Below are 22,048 nucleotides of genomic sequence, written 5' to 3'. Positions count from 1 at the left end.
AGGAAGGAAGAAGCCCTTCTCCCTGGGGCTAGTCCATTTCTCTAACTATAGCCTGTAAAATTCAACAAAAACCACACTTCTGAGGTGGAGAAAACAAGCAAACATACATCTGTTTTTAGGGATGCCGGAAGTGATGCTGAAGAAAGGAAGACATGGGCCTCATGCTTTACCTGACCCTGTTGTCCTTCCCTCAACTGAAATGAACTGATAATCAGAGGGGACCCTGGGAATGAGGCACCGTCATTGTCCAGTCTCTGCAGAACTCCTCTGGAGACTCTGGGCAGTGTCCCAAAAGAGGTTTTGGAAGTATAGGCCTTCAAACAGCTGTTAAACTGGGGTTACAAGGGATTTTCCAACCCTAATTCAGATAGTTGTCAGGGCTTACTGACTGTCAGAGGTCCCCCAGTTCTGAGACCCATTTGTTGCATATGCAGCCCAATCCTCTATAGAAGCTTCAACACAGGGATTAGGGATGTTTCCAGGAAATGTTCTTAGATTGAACTTCTCTTTGTTCTCTGGAACAGTGTGTGCAGTTTACAATCTGTCTCCAGGAGACCCTTCTCTTTGTATTTCAGGGAAACTATCCACCATTTGAGGCACTGGTAAGGTAGATGAGTCTACCATGTTGGAACTCTCTTTGAGTCTTTTCTCCAAAACCACTCTGCTCTTTGAATGGAACACGCTTGGCTTCTAAAGCAAGAGCTATGCAAACATCCTTGGCCCGTAGAGTATAGACTCAGCATCACTCGGGTGTATTTCTTTTATTTCTTTTATGTAAGTTCTTTTATTACCTTCTGTCTAGGTGAACCTCCAGACCTCAATTTAAACCTAAGCCAAATTCCATGCTTTCACCATTTCTGTGAATTAATGCTACAGGTGTTATACAGGTCTCTCCCCAAAAGGAAGGCCTGCAGACCAGTTCCCAATACTGTGCCCTAACTGGATTGTTTTTGGAGGAACAGTATCGGTGAATGTTGAAAGGATCCTGGTAATTCACAGAGCATATTGTTACTTGATGGCCTCGATTCTGATCCCATTAAGGCTTTTCTGAAGCTTCCTAATTTTCTTACTCTAATCTTGAAGAAGTTTATGGATCCCCATCATTTAGCATACATTCTATGTGCTGTATCAGAAGCACATTGTGAACATCAGCTTCCATGAACTGACAATGTTTTTCAGATATCATTCTCATGTCCTCATGACCTCACTCCAGAATGCCAATGTTTCCTTATTCATTAAACACTCATTAATTCCAACCTCAGAAATGAGAGGGCAGCTAGCCAATGCAGTAGAGTGCCAGGCCTGACGTTAGGGAGACTTATCTTCTTCACTTCAAATGAGGCCTCAGACACTAACTAGCTGTGTGACCCTAAGCAAGTCACTTAACTCTGTTTGCCTCAGTTTCCTGAACTATAAAATGAGCTGGAGAAGGAAATGGCAAACCGCTCAGGTATCTTTGCCGAGAAAACCTCAAATGGGTCAGCATGACTATAATGACTGATGACTAAATCAAACAACAAAAACAGCAATGCCAACTAGAATCATCAGGAGATTATGCCCGACGTGCTTCATGTCCTGTTAGTCATAACCAGAAGTAAGATTCTTAGAATCACAAAGCGTTTACAACAAATAATGGCTAAAATGGGCTTTTGATTATATGTGCATAGTCTATGCCAAATCTTGCCTTCTCAAAGGGATGGAGGGAGGGGAGAACTCAGAACATGAAAATTTTAAAAAAGGAATTTAAAAGCTGTTTTTAAAAGTGATTGCAGAAAGAGAAAATATTAAATAAAAAATGTAATGCTTTGACAAATGAAGCACTACACCCTATTTAAAAGACCGTCATTAAACACATCAATAAAATACATTTAATCTGTGTAGCCCAATATTAACTCTGGCAGAAAAGAAATGTTATCCTAGATTAGGTTCAAAATTTGAATACCTCACTGCAATGATTAGCTTGTCTGAAGCTTATGGGGTCAATAAAATAGCTTTAATAGAAATGTCATTTTCCTCTCTTCAGCTTTAGGGAATTTACTCTAGAGGAAAAGTTCTAACTTCAGTCAAAATCACTCTGTGCCCCTGGTGGAAAAATCCCTAATACCTAAGTACTAGAGTCCTCTGACTAACCTTGCTCCTATATATTCTAGGTAATTTCTGGTCTCTTTGTGATTGAGAGAAATCCAATTGTCTGGAAATTTTTGGGTGACAAAACAAGATATTTTTACCACAAAATCTGTGGCTTGAGAAGCCTAGAGAGGGGAAATCAGAGAAAGAGCTGACCTTGTGTTGGGCTTTCCATCAGCTCACATTTTCCCTTCTCTGATCCTGTGCAACCAAGGCCTCTCCCTGGCTCTCCCTTCTCTGCCACAGCTCAGACCGCCCTCTGTCCGTACTTGCTCCAAGATTTAGAAATCCAGACACTAAGAATCTTTTCTTCCCATGTTACGGGACAACTTTTTCCCGTTATAAAAACTGATTAGAGTGCAAGACATTTTCTCATGAAATGACTTCAATTCAAAGTGTGTGGGATACAGAGACCCTAACCCAAGCTGACTACTTAGAGAACTCTCAAAGTGAAGGTAGAAAGATTTGTTAGAATCTCTCGAGAAGCGGCGGTCCAGTCTCTGGGACAGCACCCAGAGAGAGGAGGCCGAGGTACAGAAGCCAAAGCTGGATTAAATAAGCAAGGGTTACACGCCCCTCCCAAACATTAACCTAATTATTACTAATGAGGCTCTAATCTGGTTAGATAACATACATAATACATGAGGTCCCCTAAGCAAGCGAAGTAACAACCTCAGAATACTGAACCCCCTTTGGTCTAACCTAGAGACATCCTCATCTGGGCATGGGTGCCCCAAGGCCTGTTCCCTGATTGGTCAAATCCACCTGCTGTCACCAGCTCCTTCCGTTCTACATTGTTTCATTTTAGTATTATCTAGGAGTTCTCTGGGAACTCAACTTCTCCCCAAGGCTACTGCTTCAACTCCCCCAAGGCTACTGTCTGTTACTTTTTATCAGCAGTCTTGTTCAGCAATTCTTGCAGTTCTATAGAAACTTAACCCTTTGTTACCTCTCACACTACCATTCCTTTCTAGAACTCCCCAATCTAGAAACACCTCAAATTTGGTCTCAGTAGTTAATCCAATCCAATGTATTAATACTCAATAGCTCTTACATTACCTTGAAATATACAATGACTTACATATATATGGGGAAACAACACTGAACTTGGTTACAAAATACAAGGACGTAATAAGAATGTATATATGATATTCAGAATGGGGAAAACTTCACGGCAAGTCATTCCACACGGAGGTATTCTACAGACCCTCTTCATAAAAGGCTCTGATTATTGATTCAATAAAAAAAATGTTTTTGAGAGTAGGGAAAGCACCAGAGTCAAATGGAGTGACCCTGGCACCATTCCATTATATATGCATGCCCAATGACTTGTCTAAATAGAGAAAGAGCTCATGGGGAGGAGAGATAGATAGGTATCTCTATATCCAAACACTCCCCTCCAAAGGAAAGCTGTCATTTTGGCCTTGATGTTTGCTAGCTCTTAGGTTAGGCTTATGGGCCTGGCCCCTCCCACCAAACAAAAAGATCAGTAACATTTTTGAATAACGAATAAACTTTTTTTTTCAACTATGAACCTGTGGAAAAACAGCTTGATGCTTGACTGTACATGGTCCATACATAAAAGATTAATGCGTAAGCTACTAACCTAGCTACAAGTCATTGACTTTCCTCCAGCTGCTCTCTATATGGCATGATGAAAGTTAAGTTCCTACGTTCCTGCCCCTCATTCCTTATTACTTATCAGACAGGTTAGAAAATAGCCTCCTATCGCTGGTCACCAGGGATGAGAGGACAGACTCCTACTGCTGCCAGCCTGCTTCTTGTCCAAAACTCCACAAGTTTGCATTCTGAAGGACTCTGGCACCTCACTCCGAGCTCCCACACAATTGCATGGTCCACATCTGAGGCACCCCCCACTGAACTGTCTCAGCCAAAGCAATGGCGGCCCCACATTGAAATACTTTCTCCTTCCTTTTGTGATAGTAAGAGGTTTTTGTTCCTGCTGTCCCTCTGTGGCTCTGATGTTCTTTGTCTTACATGTCCTGTCCTGCATCAAACAAACTGAAAACTTAAATTAGAGATGTTAGAAAGCTTAAAAATGATGAGAAATTATATACAAGAGTGAATGCATTCTTTGAAGGAAGAGAGGAAAGGGCTCAACTGAAAGGAGAAAGAGGTCTTATTTTCAGCAAAGGGCAGATGCTGTCTCCAGAGTCTCTAGGAAGGCAAACTGAAAATCGGGACATGCTGAGGAGCTTACTCCCCCCAAATATCTGCAGTTTCCTTTGTCTTATTAACAAAGAGCAAACGCCACCCTATTAAAATATTTTTCTTTATTTTATTAGTTATTTCTCACTTATCTAATAAATTTTTCTCACATTCATTTCTAAAACTTTCCAGTTCTAAATTCGTCCCCTCTCTCTTGCCTCCCCCCTCAAGAAGGCAAGCGATATGATATTGATTATACATTGGAAGTCATGCAAAACACATTTCCCCATTAGCCATGTTGCAAAGGAAAGCACTGAGAAAAACCCAGGAGAATAATCCCAGTGTGTGCTCCAGTGGGCACCCCTAGTCACTGAGTCCTCTCCGGAGCTGGACAGCATTTTGTCATCAGGGAGCCTGTGGAATTGTCTTGAAGCCTTACATTAATCAGAGTGGGTATGTCTTTCAAAGCTGAGCATCCTGGCAATATTGTTATTGCTGTGTACAATGTAACTCTGGTTGTACTCACTTCACTGGATAATGGCAAAAGGGAGGAAAAGGAAGGGAAGAGAACCCACATTTATTAGGCACCTACTACATACCAGACACTGTGCTAAGAACCTCATATATATTTTTTTTCATCCTCATCATAACCTTCTTAGGTACATGCTATTATTATTATCCCCATTTTAAAGTTGAGGAAACCGAGGCAAGGTAATTTCTCTGATTAATAGTAAGTTAGGGCATTTTTTTAATGTGACAATTGATAGCTTTGATTTCTTCCTTTGAAAATTCCCTATTTCTGTCCTTTGACTACCAGTTAGGACATGGCTTATATTTCTATAATTTTGTCTTAGTGCCCTGTATGTCTGAGAAATGAGTGCTTATTCAGAGAAGCTTGCTGTGAAAATTTTCTGTTTCCTTCTTTCCCTCTAATTTTGGCTGTATTAGTGCTGTTTCTTAGAACCTTTTTAATTTCACCTAATCACATTTATGTATTTTATCTAATGGGACCTCCTCCAACTTGTTTGGTCATAAATGCTTCCCTTATCCATAGATCTCACAGGTACATTTCCCTACACTTCTCTGATTTACTTATATCATTTTTATGTCTAAATCACATGTCCATTTTGCAATTATCTTGTTACATGGTGTGAAATGATGGTCTATGCCTAGTTTCAATCAGATGGCTTTCTATTTTTCCAAGCAATTTTTGTCAAATCCTGAGTTCTCACCCCAAAGCTTGCATCTTTGGGTTTATCAAATACTAGATCACCATGGTCATTGACCTCGGTGCATTGTGTACATAGACGAACAATTTGGGCTGGAACTGAGATAGAAACTTCCCAGTTTATATTGGTCTGATCACCCACAGTTGGATACACTGAACCTAGACTAACATGAAGTGATATTATTTTGACACTTTGACAATTAAAGAAAATTGCCAACTACTGCAAGATGAGGAACCTGTGACCTTGAGGCCTCTAGGCTTCAGGTCCCCCCCCCCCCAACCATTGTGTGCCTAATCTCTCCGGCTGATCCAACATTCTCTTTCTTAACTAGTACCAGATTGTTTTTGACAATTATGCATTGTAACATAGTTTGAAATTTGGTACTGCTAGACTGACTTCCTTTACCTTTTTCCACAATGCTCCCTTTTGCAGGTCCAAAGCTTTGACTCAAAGTTCTCTCCACCATTTAAGAGGTAAGTCTCCCTCCACAAAGACAGGATCATCCAAAAGGTCCCAGCTTTGTTTGGACTCTGGTAAATGGAATATCTTGGAGGTCCATGAATGATATCTAGGCAGAGAAAAATGAGATGTACACTCATGAACGTACTTCTGTAAATGAATGTAAACGAATCACTTAGGAGATTCGGAAGCACATTTGGCCAGTAGGTACCATTGAATCATAGGCTTCCATCACCACTCTAGCAGTTGGATTATGGGACAGAATTTTACTGACCATGAGAGGTTCTTGAATGTTCTTTGCTCTTTTTTTCCCAATGTATCTCTGGCTATACCTACATTTCTCCCCCCAAATCCAATAGCATGTATCTGCCTGACACTGTTCTGGGAATTATCTTCCTTTCTCAGACTGGAGTTGGGGTCCTAGGGAACTCCTCCTTCCTCTGGTTTTACACCTTTACTTTGTTCACCAGCCACAAGTGGATGCCCAAGGACTCCATTCTCATCCAGCTTACATTGACCAACATCATAGTGCTTCTGTCCCAGGGATGCCCATTAGCAATAATGTATTTCAGTACAGGATATTTTCTGGGCATGGCAGCGTGTAAAATTATATTTTATCTTCAACGAGTCAGCCGGGGCCTTTCCATCTGCAGCACCTGCCTGCTGAGTGCTTTTCAGGCAGTCACCATCAGTCCCAGCAATTCTAGGTTGGCCAAACTCAAAGTCCGAGTTCTGAAGTTCACTCCCCCCTCATGTCTCCTCTGCTGTATAATCAACATGCTCTTAGAAATAAATGTGCCAATATATATATCAGGATCAAGAAGCAGAAACAGTACCCACACAAGCGGAATCAATCTCCTTTATTGCTACTGGGAAAAAGTGTTTATAGAGATTACCATCCTGCCTTCCCTTCGAGACATCTTGTGCGTAGGATGCATGGTCTGCACCAGTGGATACATGGTGTTCCTCCTGAACAGACATCACCAGAGGGTCAAGCATGTTCGTAGCACCGGCCTCTCCTCAAAGACATTTCCAGAGATTAAAGCTGCCCAAACCATCCTGCTGCTGGTGGGCATCTTTGTTTCTGCTTACTGTATCAGTTGTGGCCTCACACTATATACAGTGCATGTGACACATTCTGGTGACTGGGTGATATTTGTGACAACATTTATTGCATTGTGCTTCCCAGCCATCAGCCCCTTTTTGCTTATTCGCAGAGATATCCAAGTCCCCAGGTCCTGCTGTGTTGCCTGGTGGAGGCCAAATCCCTACTCTCAGAATAAGGTATAGGGTTTATAAGTAATCTCCATGGGTGCATCCCCTTAACGAAGATTTCTGGAAAAAGCACTGACTGACCAACACTATCCCAAGAAAATGAAGCACCATGGTCCTGGATCTTGGTGCTGGGAGACAGTAACCTTTTCCACCCCTAAGTGCGAAGGACAGATGGGCCTGAGTGGAGGCTTGTGCTTCCTCTTGCCTCTCTGAAATGAAATATCTTCTGTCAGCCCTTTCCTACATGTTCGAAATTTTCCTTCTGTCATCTCAGAATGTTCCTCCTCCAGCAATCTTTAGGTCACCCAAATTGGACTTCTCTTTGTTTGCCACACACATTCTATTTCCCATTTCCGTGTCATTTATTTTTTTATTTCTTTTATTTTTATTTCATGGAACAAAACAAGCATTTCTGTTACACAGTAAAATAAAAAAGATGATTGCACATGAAACTGCAAATCTATCATGTACAATTTCCTATTCCCTCCAGATACACAATGAAGTTACGGAAATGTCCTTTTCCCATTTTTTTCCCTCCCCTTTCCTCTCCCTTGACATGACTACCTGAGATGTAATAGGTATGTGTGTGTATACACATATATGTGGATACGTATCTATGTGTTCACATAAAATATATATAACATACATGTGTGTGTTTGTGCCTGTCTATATGTATGTATGTATGCACACGTATATAATTCTTGTATACATAGTTCGATTTATCAGTTATTTTTGTGTATACCTTTATTTTCTTTCTTCCTATGTCCTTTCTTCTCAATTGCATATTTTCAATAATCCAGGTGACTTAGCCTCTCCAAGTCTTTCTTCAGACAATATTGCTGTCGCTCTGCAGTTTTCTGTTGGCTCTGCTCACTTTGCTCCTGATCATTCCATGTAAATCTCTCCATATTTTTCTTAGCTCATTGAGCTCATCATTTCTTGCAGCATGGTAGCATTCTATCACAACTCTGCCCCTCAACTTGCTAAGCCATTCCACAATTAATGGTGATCCCCGCAATTTCCACTTCTTTTCCACCACAAAAAAAACTGCTATAAATGTCCCCTTCGCATTCAGTTATTATCCCTCTTCATGAATTTCCCTCCATCGATTTTTGCTATTTTCTTTTCTCAGCCTCTCTTTTTACCCTGTTCCTGTTCCTTTATCTTCTCCCCTACCCTCCTATACCACAATTTCACCCACCTCTCCAAGAATCTCCTCTTTCCCCCAACACCTTTCATCTCAATCCCTATGCCCCTCTAAATCTCCTCTTTTGTCCCCTCCTCTTCCAGGTCCCAGTCCACACACACACACACACACCTCTAAAAGTCCCTACTGTACCACATCCCCTTGTTTTCTCACTTTTATAAGTTCCAAAGACTTCTACAACCTTCCAGATGTTCATGTTATTTCCTCCTCAACCTAGCTGAGAGTAAGGTTCCAATATTACCAGCCCTCCACCCCCACCAGCTTCCTCTGTATTAGCCTTCCTTCCATGACCCATTTTCATAATATAATTGCTCCCTTTTACCTTTTCTTACCCAATTTGGTTTTTTTAGAATTACCCCATCATGCACAACTCAGCTCTAACCTTTCTTTCCAAATACCTTAGTGATGATGAATGGTATTGATGGGGGGAGAGGAGGAAGGGGAAAAAGAGCCAAGTCAAACATGCACAGCAGAGAACACAAGAAAACTTACAAGGAATCAAAGAACAGATGGACAATGCTTGACAGAAGTAGTATGCATCATGTAGGCTTTTTTGAAATGAAAATGTATTGCTCTATATATTGCATCTTCTCATGATCTGCCGTGCACATGTATGCTTTTTTCCCTTTCTTTCTTTGTATTTAAGTTCCATTATTTAGGTTTATGGTGTGATTCGTTTTATTCCCTCTTGTATTTGAGTTCTGGTGTTTGAATCTGAAATAAAGCCAATAAAAGGGAAAATCTTTCAAAATTATATTGGTAACATTTTCATATACATACACATGCAAAGAGTTTGACTGTAATGAATGCCCTATTTCTTCTGGATCTTTTATATAGCATTTTCCATTGCGTTCTGACCTTTTTATTACAAATTCAGGAAAGTCTTTCAGTTCATCAAATATTTGTTTATTTTTTTTTAATTCAGGATTATACTCAACTTTGCTGGGTAAGTTCTTGTTGGATGCATCCCCCATTATTTTGCTCTTCAGATAGAATGACCCCAGTCTTCAAGATTAGAAGCTGCTAAGTCTTGTGAAATCCTGATTATATTTCTGTACTATTTAGGTTTTTTTCTTTTTGTTTCCTATATTTTCTTCCTTAATCTGGGAGTTTTTAAACTTGGCTGCGACATTCTTGTTAAGTCTTCCTCTTGAGATATCTTTCAAGTGGTAGATTTTTTTTCTATGTCTATGTTTCTCTCCTGTTCTAGAACTTCTGACAATTTTCCTCACTAGTTTCTTGTAGTATTTTTGATCATAACTTTCAAGCTGTCAGACAGTTCTTATATTGTCTCTCTTTGACCTCCTCTTCAGATCAGTTGTTTTTGGAATGAGATGTTTCTTCCATTTTTGCTAGTTTTCTTATTTCTTGATGTTTTATTATATCATGCTTTCCCACTGCCTTTCTACCAAGCTTGGAATGAACTGCTTCCTTATCTCTCCCTCGTGGTGTCTCTTCCTTTAAGATGCCCCTGAGGCATGATCTCTGCATCAGCCCTTTCCAGATGCCCCTCCTGCTAGCTTACCTACATCCCAAAGTCTCTTAAGTGTAATTACTTTGTAGTTATTTATTTTAGTAATTTGGTATTGATTTGTATGAATTTATATAAATCTTTCTTGTGTCCCCATTAGAATAGAAGCTCCTTGAGAGCAGGGAATGTTTCATTCTTTGTACTTGTAGCCCAGAGCCTGGCACTTAATACAGAATTGCTGATTTGTTGTGTGTGAAAATAATAAAAAAAAGAGAAAAGAGAAAAATTCCCAAATCTCCAATTAAACACTAAATTGGTGTCCATCACTCATTTTTATTAAAAACACTTGAAAATATAGCAGTAAATGGATTTTTCCTTAAATTGATAAAACATTTTAATCTAAAACCATCAGTAAGAATTATTTGTAATGAGGATAAAATAGAAACCTTCTCAGTAAGATCAGGAATGAAAGAAGGATTCCCCCATCACCAAAATTATTCAATATTTTATTGGAAATGCTAGAAAAAGCAATAAGAGATGAAAAAGAAATAAAAGGAATCAGAATAAGGAATGAGACGAAATTGACTCAGTTTATCCATGAGCAGTGAATATTTCTTTAATTGTTTAAATCTCTATTTGTGTGAAAAGTTTTTTAAAAATCTTTTCTGGAGGTGCCTTGGCAGCTAGACTTTCAAGTGTTTTATAGTATTTTTTAGCTATTTAAAATGGAAGTTGTGTCTCTATCTCTTCCTGATGGGTGTTGTTGGTAACATATTGAGATTTTGATGATTTGTGTGTATTTATTCTGTATCCTGAAATTTTGCTAAAGTTGTTTACTGTTTCAACTAGTTTTATAATTGATTCTCTAGGGTTCTTTAAGCATACCATCATACCATCTGCAAAGAGGGGTAGTTTTGTTTCCTTGTTGCTTATTTTTATTCCTTCAATTTCTTTTTCTTGGTTCATTGCCATAGCTTTTATTTCTAGGTTGCTATTGCATAATAATGGTGATGGAATTTGGAGGTCATATCTAGCCAGAGCAAACTCACTTAATGTTGGCCCCTGTCACCTCATTGAGGAAGAACAAAGCTCATCATGGGGACTCTCCTCAGAGGTAAACTAGCCACTGGCTCATGAATTTCTCTGTCTGCATTAAGCCAAAGACCAAGTGCCTGAGGCACAGAATGTCCCTCAAGTTCTTTTTTGCGTAGTGGGCATCCTTTGAGCGACAAACTGAGATTAAGTAAAAATATGAACCTGTTCTTGCAGTTAGGGTGGGAAGGAATAACTCTGTCATTTCTACAGGGGCAGTGGTAGAAATTAGGGCAGAGGACACTGAGGATCACAAAGTTTTGAGACTCTTTATATACTTTACTTTGGTAGTAGTATAAATGTTAGATTCTTCTCTAATCACGAATGAATGGACATACTTCTGGAGTGGCTGAATTATATAATTCTTGATATTATATATCCAAGTGAAATCCTCAGACATAAAAGTATGATTAGCACACTCTTCCCCCTAAAATGTACACACATCCTTTTGTCTCCTGAAAGACATGAAAAAGGAAGATCTGAATGACTTGGAAAGTCATGATGACGCCCAGAAATTCACTCCTTTTTGTCACAAAGCTCAACTTGTCCATCCTTGCCTTCCCCTTACAAAGGGCAATGAGATCTTCCTCTGGATTGGCCCCTCTTGGAAGGCTCTGTATTAGGAGCTTCTGCCCAAATCTCCCCTTGAGCCCAGAGATTGGAGCTCTCCTATCCCAGGGTCTATCTGCTCAGACTCTTAAGAAGCTATTGCCTAGATACCCACTCCCAGTCCCAAATCTGGCACAGTGATTAGGGTTAAAGTCAGAATTTGAATTGAATTGAATTGAAAGCTGTAGGGGAAAAGAGAGAGAGTGCTGTGTTCTTTGGTGTCTCTGACTCTTGGTGGTGATTCAGGATTACAATGCGTGATAGGGTTGGCAGTGAGGTTTCAAAAGCAACAGCCCCTCCTTACTTATTTTTACTCCCTTGTTTTCTGGTGCCCCATGACATAGTCATCTCTTGGATCCTATTTCTTCATTCCCCACAGGAAAGGGAGAGGCTATGTTCTCCAAGGAATCAAACGGATAAACATTGAAGAATTCCCCAGTATCAGTGGTTGGTTATTGGTCTCCACCCATGTCCAAATACATAACAATTTCATTAGTGTTGGCAGAGGGGAAATGATGGTTTGGTGGTTTATATTCTCCTTGGTTCACCTGGTCTTGTAAAGGCATTGGAACCAATGTAGGCATAATAAATGAAGACACAAATATCATTTATCAAGTCATGACCTGTGCCAAAGCAAATCAATGCTCTGAACCACTGATTCAGGCATTTAAAGATGGGAATGAGTCAAATCAATAAGCACATATAGCGGGTTTGCTATATGCCATGTTCTATGCCAGGTCATGGGAAAACAAAGAAGGCCAGAATATGCCCCTGCCCTGAAGGAGCTCATGCTCTAAGAGGAGAGATGGCATGGTGCCTTAGAGACCATCTGAGAGGGAAGATTCCAGCACTGAGGGAGATCAGAAAAGACTTCTTGCAGAAGGTGGGATATCAGCTGATGAAGAAAGACAGAAGAGCCAGGGAACAAATCTAAGGAAGGAGAAACATGCAGGCGTGGGGGACAGGCAATGAAAAGGCATATGGAAATAAGAGGAAGGAGGCCTGTGTTGTTTGATTGTAGAGTATGGAGATGAGAAATTGTAATGTAATGCCAAAAGAAGGCAACTTCCCAGGTTCAGAATACCAGCATAGGTGCTCTCTATTTTATTCAGTGACAAACCAAGAACAGAGAAGATCAAAACATGACATCATTCCAAATACAGCATTTACTAAGTGTGATTAAATAATCTCCAAGTACTACCCCACCCCAGGACCTTCCAGTCATTCAATCAATTACAAAGTCCCAGTTCTAAATACTTCTCCACCCCTAGGCTATACCTTAATTAAGTCCACCACAAAACCCCTCTTCTCAAATGGAGATTAGTTTCCAAACATAGGTAAAGTACCTTCATTTGTCAATCAGAGAGCACAATAAGGTCAAAAGTTCCCCACCCCTGGATCACAATTGAATCTACCCCAGAGTTACATCAAGTTTAAACACAGCACTTAATATCCAAATGGAGGTCTTTTCTTCATCTTGACACGAGGCAAGTTCTCAGCAATCTTAGTTCCTGGGGAGACAAGGCTTAGCAAGGCCATAAGATACATTGCCAGTCCTTTCATGAATTTATCCTCTGTCTGTAGAACAGTCCTAGAACCCCTGAACACATTAGCAAAGCCCTCTCCCAGGATTTCTGTAAACATACAACAAGAAAATCCTTCTTCAGGGCTTCTGAACCAACAGAAAGGCTCCCAGACCCCTGCAACAACAGCACTGTCTTTCACCAGTGGACAGTATTCACTCTGTCTGCAGGACAGTCTCCAGACCCCTGAAACAACAGCACTGTCCCTCACCAGTGGACAGTATTCACTCTCTGTCTGCAGGACAGTCTCAGGGCTTCTTAACCAAATGCCAGGTTTCAGGACTTCTTCAACAAAAGGACTGTCTTTCACCAGTGGACAAATCTGGCAAAACAACATCAAAACAGACAGACAAAGTACCAGCAAAACAGCCATGTCTCCTCAGTCCTTGGCAGCTCAGGGGGCAGGTCTCAAAAGTCCAGGGCAATTCAAAGCGGCCACCAGCAATTCTCTTAGTCTCTCTCTCTCCACGAGGTGCTGCTTCCAAAAAGATCTTCCCCCTCTCTCTTGTCTCTCCAAATCTACCTCACCAGCTCCTCCCAGTTCAGGACTTTCTTTTCACATCAACAAGTCCATCCCACAGGTGGGATTAACAAGCTCTGGGTTTTAACACAATCAATTTGAAAACCAAGCCAATACAGGGGAATCTTTAATTGCCATTACTATCACAGAAATAAAGCGTCCAATGACTAAAATGGTAGCAGGGGGACAGGTTGGGAAGTGCATACAAGCTAAATGGAAGATTTCATACTTTTTCATGGAGAAATAGGAAGTCATAAGATTTTCTTGAGTGAGGAGGGGGGTGTAATGTGACCAGAATTCTGCATTAGGAGTTTCACTAGGGCAGCTGAACAGAGGATGGGTTGGGTTTATTTTATTTATTTCATTAAATTTCTCCATTATATGTAAAAATATTTAACATTCTTTTTTGGGGGGGGAATTTTGCATCCCAAATTCTCTCCTTCGTTCATGTCCCTTCCCTTCCTTTTATATTGATTATATATGCTAGTTGTTTCTGTTTAGTTATTTTTCTGTTATCTCTGACTCTTTGACCCCATTTGGGATTTTCTTGGCAAAGATACTGGAACGGCTTGTCGTTTCCTTCTTCAGCTCATTTTACAGATGAAGAAACTGAGGCAAATGGGGTTAAGTGACTTGCCCAGGGTCACACAGCTCCTAAGTATCTGAGGCCAGGTTTGAATTCAGGACAATGAGTTCTTTTGACTCTATGCCCAGCACTCTCTCTACTGTGTCACCCAATTGCCCCTCATTACACATGTGGCATCATGCAAAATGTATTTCCATATTAGCCATGTTGGAAAAAAAAACAGATAAAAACCTAAGAAAAATAAAGCATAAAACAAAAAAGCATGGTTGAATCTGCATTCAGAATTGGTCACTCTGGAGGTGGTTAGCATTTTTTATAATGGACCTTTGAGAATTTTTTTGGATCAATTTCTCTATCAAAGTAGCTAAATTTCACAGCTGATTATCTTGACAATACAATATCTTTACAATACATGTGCAATTATCTCTTGTTTCTGTTTCCTTCACTTTGTATTAGTTCATATAAATTTTCCCAGGTTTTTCTAAAATCTCCCTCCTCATTATTTCTTATAGCATAATAGTATTCCCTAAAAATCATATACCACAACTTTTTTCAGCCATTCAGCAATTCATGGGCATCCCCTCAATTTCTAATTCTTTGCCACCACAAAAAGAGCTGTTGTAAATATTTTAGTACAAATAGGCACTTTTCCCCTTTCTTTGATCTCTTTGGGATACAGACCCAGTAGTTCAACTTTGCTGTGTCAAAGAGTATGGTATAGTTTTATAGCCCTTAGGGCATAGTTCTAAATTGTTCTCCAGAATGATTAAACTAGATTACAAATCCCAAAACAGTATTTTAGTGTACCAATTTTTTTCCATATCCCCTCCAGCATATTTCATTTTCTGTTATGTTACCCAATCTGACAAGTATGAGTTGCTACTTGAGAGCTGTTTTAATTTGTATTTCCCTAATCAGTAGTGCTTTAGAGCTTTTTTTAATGTGACTATTGATGTTTTAATTTCTTACTTTGAAAACTGCCTGTTCACATCCTTTGATCATTCATCACTTGAGGAATGGCTCTTATTTTTATAAATTTGAGAAATTCAGCTTTTATCAGAGAGACTTACTCTCTAGTAAATTTCCCCTAGTTTTCTGTTTTATTTCTAATTTTGCTTGTATTAGTTTTGCTTGTAATATTCTTCTTAATTTCATTTAATCAAAATTAATCTCCTTTACTTCCTGTGATCCTCTCTATCTCTTGTCTAGTCATAAACTCTTTTCTTGTCTATAGATCTCACAGGTACATTTCCCATGCTCCCCTAGTTTACTAATGATATCACCCTTTATATCTAAGCCCTCTTTGACCCTATCTTGGTATGCAGTGTGAAACGTGGGTCTATGTCTAGTTTCTGTCAAATTGCTTTCCAGTTTTCTCATCAAGTTTTGTCAAAAGGAGATTTCTTATCACCAAAGCTTGGGTTGTTGGGTTTTTAGACCCTAGGTTATTGTGGTCATTTGCTATTGTGTCTTGTGTACCTAAACTATCCCACTGAGCCATCATTCTATTTCTTAGCCAGTACCAGATTGTTTTGATGATTGTTGCATTGAAATTTAGTTTGAAATCTCGTCCTGCTAGGTCACTTTCTTTTACATATTTTTCATTGATTCTTTGATATTCCAGACCTTTTGATCTTCCAGATGAATTTTTAAAATTATTTTTTCTAACAGTATAAAATAATTCTTTGGTAGTTTGATTGGTACAGCACTGAATAAGTAAATTAACTTGGGTAGAACTGTCATTTTTCAGTCTACTTCTAAGCAATTAATATTTCTCCATATTTGTAGATCTGTCTTTATTCATGTGATACTGTTTTGTCATTTAGTCCCTGAGTTTGTCTGGGCAGGTAGACTCCCAAGTATTTGATATGGTCTGCAATTATTTGATCCCTGTCAATGAGAGACACCATGAGGAAGCGCATGTGGATTTTATACCAAGGATCTTAGCATCATTAGCCAAAGGGATTGTGCTCCATGGCAATGCTGACCCATTAATGATTCTGAGATATTCACTCCCACTTTTACCATGACATGGAAGATTTGGATCCTTACTGCTTACGGGGATGTCACCATGAAGCCTCATCAGCATCTAGGGGATTCACTTCATAATTATTTTTGCATCAGGCACATGTGATTCCTGGTCTCAAGCCTTTTCTCAGGACAGTTAACCTGATAAATATCCTGAGGACAGTTGCCTTCAGAGTTTCTGATCTTCACCTTTTGAAAGCTCAGTGGAATCCACAGAACCAGTGCAAGAGGCATGTTTCCCAAATGGCTCCTTGGAGATGTTCCCATTGAAATATTTTGATGTGGTCGCACCAGGCCTGAGTTACACATTCTGTAATGCTGTCTATGCTGTGACTTGGACTCTCCACAAAATGCTCCTGATTAGATTGGAAATGGGATCAATAGGTGATATGAAAGTCTGGTCCCTCAACCTTTAGGTTATTGACTTTTAAAAGGTAGCAGGTCCATTAGCACTCCTGAGGTTCCAGGATGATTTCACTTAGACACTGTCAATTTCCTAATTTCTTATTGCTTCTCTTATAAAACTTCTGCATTCCTTCTTAGAATTAATGGTGCCTAGTTTTTATGGTACCTTGTTCAAAACTTCGTTAGGAGCTCAGGGCTACTTGTTTATGAAGATTTCTGCTCTCCCTTCAGCTGTAAAATGGGGGTCCTAATAGCACCTACCCCCCCAGAGTTGTTGCAAGGATCACATAAGTGTAAGTACTTAAAACATTGCTTGGGATATAGTAGGCATTTAATAAATGCTTATTCTATTCCATTCTGTTTCTTCAGTAGATCATGTGAGATACTTTGTCAATGAAACAATGAATTAAAAGAGTGCTGAGTATATAAATACAAAAGCAAAAAAAAAAAACTGCCTTCAAGAACCCATTGGGGGAGACAACAGTCATAGAGGAGTGATGAGCAGGCAGGAGCATTTTTTTTGCTCAGAAAGTTACTGGATGGTGAGTGAGGCCATAGGGAAGTTGACTGATATGCTCTATCCAGGGACAATGGTGTATCTCCTTTGATTCAGAACTCTAGAAGAGAGGGAACTGTGGGATATCTGTTGGTAAAAGTGCAGGTGATGCTGTTAAGCCCATGGCCAGGGAGCAGAGAGTGAAGTGAAACTCTGCTGGTTTGTCATATTGTCTGACTGAAAGAGAAGGCTGGGTAAAGAGGTCACCATTCAGGACTGAAGATCCCCAGGGGAGATATCCTGAAGATGAAGGATTCAGCCTAATAGAGCAAAGTTCTTGACCTCTGTCACAGAACTCTTTGGCAATTTAGACAAGCCTATGAACTCTTCAGAATAATGTTTTTCAATGCATAAAATAAATCCATAGGATTATAAAGAAGACTAATTATACTGAAATACGCTTATCAAAATGTTAAAAAGAAAACAAATTCATGCTCCACAGATTAAGAACAATTGTTTTTGGGCATAGATTTTAGTTTGCACTGTGGGGAGCCAAAGAAGCCCAGTTCAGAACTCAGATATTAAATCCTAAGAGTGGACTTTAAAATAAGAGCTCTTTGAGACATGACTTCTTTGTAAAGTCAGCTCCTGAGTTCTTTGTTATGGGTTACACTTATAAGGATGTTGTTTGAGTTCCAACACCAATAGGCTCTTCCCCAAGACTTTAGTTATTTTTAGATGGTTGGCTCCTATGCCAATGTCCCTGATGATTGTAGCTTTGGCTTAGGCCTTGAAGCCAGTTCTTGAGAGCATCCTTTGTAATATGATTGCATATGAAAGAAGTTAACTGGCTTTTCCTAAGACTTTCTGGCTCCTAGACAACAAACACTTTACGGCTGTGCTACTTACAGGATGTGACAGACTAAGATAATGATGAGAATACTTGAGTCTTCTTTTGTCTCATTGCTCTATAAAAACCTTGTCCTAAGAATCAATGAATGGAGTTCATGGCTTTTCCTTGAACTATGTACATAGCCTGGTCATTTCTTATTCCCGTCACCAAATCATGCTTAGTGCTGGACACTGAGTAGGCCGCGGCAAATGGCGCCCAGGAGGGACACGTAGGAGCCTGAAAGGAAGGTCCACAGCAGAGATGGTCCTTATAAGCACAAAGAGCTCCAACAACCACAAGTCCAAGGGTAAGGGATCTTTTTTTCAATCCGTTCTTAGTCATTCTATCCCACCAGGCTGACACAGGGCTTTGGAGTTTTTTATCACTATGGGCCAAATGCACTTCCAAGGTCAGGAACAATATTTCCAAGTATTAAAGAAAGAGGGCTTGTTATCATGATGGAACACTTAGAGGAATCTTAGTTAGTGTGTTTGGGAAATTGTTGCCCTGGGTCTAGAAAGGGTGGTGCAATAGAATAGGAAAAAGAAGGAAAACATAACAGAAACCAGGAAAAGAAGAAATCCAGCATTTCCCCATTTTTGACTTTTTTTTCCAATGGAATATATTGAAGACATGTTGAACATCAGGTATGAAAGTGCCAAAGTGGCACAAACAATTAAGTGTAATTCAGCTGCCTTTACACAGTATTTATAGCAAGTCAAAACAGTATACAAAAAACATGAGGATAAAAATTAGAAAAAAATAAATTACTTGTTTGTAATATGTGAACAGAAGTCTTAACATTTAAGGGTCTCCTTTCCTCCAATCCAACTCTGGTCAAGTTTGATTGTGGGAAAGGCTGTTAAAAATAATAATGATAAAAATAACAAAAAGTAAAAAGGAACTTTTCTCCCTTAGATTAAAGAGGCAGACTAGTACATATTTAACCATTCTCCTGTCTCATCTAAAATAGAAAAGTGTTGTGTATCAGGATGCAACTAACGGTTAATTTCACTTGGCACTAAGGCAAATTTAGAACATATTAAAGATCTGAAAAACTTCAGGATTAAAAGGTTTTAACTCTAGCTAGTACAGTCTGGAGATTGGTGCCACTGGCCTTTGTCCAGGTTTTCCACACTGTAACTGGATGTTAAAAGCCTTTTGTTTTCTACAAAAATTATTTTAGGAATCACTGAAGTTCACAATACAGCTTAAATTAGCAGAAAACATTTTTAAAGTCTCTCCTCACTAAAACAGGGAGTGCTGAAGGATAATTAGAATACTTAAATCATCCTCCTCAATCTTCACAAACAATAGCCCTGGGGCAGAACATTCTGCCCACACTCCTGAAAAGAGGAGACAAAATCTTTGCAACTCTGAAAAGAGGAGTAAAATGTCTAAATTCTCTATCAATAAACTTTGTATTTGATGATTTGGAAATTCAACCTATATCATAATGTCATTGTGTTATTGTGGTCTTTCTGAGTTGTGGTACAATTCTATTATATAGTAAAGATTGGATAATCTTTGTTAGCCAGAAATAGTGTTAGATAAAAGAAAACTTTTATCTGATCTTTGTTGAAACTAAAAGAATAGAGGAAAGAAATTTTGTAGAAACACTCATGATTATTTTATAATGTTTATATCTGCCATATAGAAAACCAGGTATTTACAAATTTACCTGTAGTTACAAAAGGAAGCGACTGGCCCTTCCCCCTGGAGTCAAGAGGATACCTCAGTACAAGTGTATTAACTTCTTTCATGATAGATCAGATTAGGAAAAGAGAGTTCCACCCTTCCCCCTCTCTTGCAAAGCTCAGCTTCCCCCACTGGGCAAAGGAAGGAGTGGAAAGGGACATTCCCTACCATGAGGGTGTGGCTGTTAAAAGTTCTGAGCCCTGCTACTGATAAGAAACCAATAGCTGTCTGTACTGGATAAGACAATCCATCCTTTTTATCAATGATTTTATATGATCTAGGAATACAACTGACTTCATCTGAAGTTTAATGTTTTTGATACAGCTAAAATAATTTGGCTGTCACTTATGGAACTTGTAAAATTGACCATTTTAGTGTCTCAATGCTAAAACCTAGAATTGTTAATTGATTACTGTATGTGGGAAAGAGGAAACTCGGTAAAAACTTCATTACATTCCTCCTGCATGTATGAGATTTAGCAAAGCAAGAGCATTACTCACAGCCCCTGGTCTATATCAATTCTTCTTCTTCTTCTTCTTTTTTTTAGCAATCAGGGTTAAGTAACTTGCTCAAGGTTATATGGCCAGGTGTTTCTGGGTGGGTGCTAAGTGTCTAACCCCGGATTCGATCCCCAGGTCATCCTGACACTGGAGCTGGTGCTCTTACATGCTGTGCTACCTGGCTGCCCCTTTCTTATTTTTTTAAACAATGTCAAGACCCCTGGAAACTATCTCTATAGGAAAAATCATCAGACTAGGATAGGAACTTGTTCTAGTGAATGTAGTTCTTAAATAATGAACCTAACTCACTAAAAAGTGGCAAAAGATTAATAAAGATTTTTTTTAACAATTGGCTATTACACTAGGATGTTTAAATTTGAGAAATGGGAGCCTAACTAATATCCCTTATGTATTAAAAGACCTAGTAGATCTTTATTGTTTTTAACAACTACATGAGAATAAAATTAAATGTCGTTAGCTCAAGCTGTTATTGGTAAAAATTGCTGTTTAAGAAAAAAAGCATTTAAGACCATATTCACATATTTCTACTTTTTTTCTCCTTAGGCTTGATTCCTTTGATCAGACTAAGTAATGAGTAAAGGATATGAACTTTTTTATGTTTAGCTTATTGGAAAATTTAATATTTTTTACCTAAAATTAGAAAATGTACAGAAATGTATACAAACCACTTAAACTCACCTTAAGATATTCCCATTGACTAAAGGAATTTTGGAAATAATATATTTAAAAATATGGTGATCAGCTTTTAATTGTTTGAGATTCAATTAATATATGTTTTCTTCTCTCCTTTGGCTAAAACACTTTGTGATACCTAAATCAGTTTTGTTAAGTAATAAGTCAGGAAAATAGAGAATTCTCACTGACTTCTGAAAAATCATTTAATATCTTATTTTAGTTAAAATCTGAATTAATCAAACAGGCTGCTCTGCCTCATTTTACAAAAAAAAAAAACAAAACAAAATTCTATGTCAGCTACTCCAGAGCCCAGATAAGGCTGGGAGTAGGATTTAAAACAGGAATCTAGAGATCATAAATTCCCAAAAGACCCACCTTTGTCTCTGAGAATACCTCTCCTTATGTTAACAAAGCCTACTTTATGGTCCTTAAGGATGAGACCCTCAATTCGAGGCAGTAACTTGAGTAAAGGGACATTTTTTTATCTTAAGATTTTCTGGGCATATACCATTTTATGGATTGTTAATGGTAAAGGAAAAACAGATATTCTTGATCATAATTTCAATTGACACTTTGTCAACTTTCTTGTTTTATTGTATTTACCATTTATCCAATTAAGAAAATTCTTTTTTCATAAAGTGATTAAACCATTGTGAGGGATAATTTGCAGTGAAGTTTCCCCATTCTGAAAAATCAAATCCAGAGTGGCTCCAGCATCCACTAGGCCTAAGTTTAGAAGTCACCTGACCTTGCAGGAATCTGGGACTTAGAACAATGGAGACCCTCCCCAGGGCCACCTCAGCACAAGATGTGCCAAATAAGGACAGAAGTGCTTTCTCAAATGTACATTGGGTGATCTACTGTTTTCTTGTTCTGGTATTTGAGGTAGATTGCTGCGTTTAGATTGTACACCTAACTTCCAGCCAATGGAAGAAAAGGGTCAGGAGGGGGGTGGGGGAGAATTCTGAGTTAGGGCTTTATAACTTCTCCATTTCCTTTGTAAATT

At 39.0% G+C, this 22,048-nt stretch overlaps 1 protein-coding gene across 1 annotated transcript; it reads left to right on the top strand.

Moving 5' to 3' along the window:
* The first annotated feature begins 6,344 nt into the window (after positions 1–6,344).
* On the top strand, positions 6,345–7,274 carry LOC138172927 (vomeronasal type-1 receptor 1-like). Its single transcript, XM_069102781.1, has one exon. It carries the CDS (start codon positions 6,345–6,347, stop codon positions 7,272–7,274), a length of 930 nt encoding a protein of 309 aa, XP_068958882.1.
* The last annotated feature ends 14,774 nt before the right edge of the window (positions 7,275–22,048 follow it).

Source organism: Petaurus breviceps, unplaced genomic scaffold (assembly GCF_028583685.1).
Source record: "Petaurus breviceps papuanus isolate PSGF00001 unplaced genomic scaffold, PetGlider_PUasm1.0 555, whole genome shotgun sequence".
Classification (NCBI taxonomy): domain Eukaryota; kingdom Metazoa; phylum Chordata; class Mammalia; order Diprotodontia; family Petauridae; genus Petaurus; species Petaurus breviceps.
The sequence above is the reverse complement of the archived record's forward strand: the minus strand, read 5'-3'. Positions and strand labels throughout refer to the sequence as shown.

Coding starts and splice junctions, on each gene's coding strand:
- LOC138172927 (XM_069102781.1), top strand. CDS start 6,345: ATGTATCTGCCTGACACTGTTCTGGGAATTATCTTCCTTTCTCAGACT.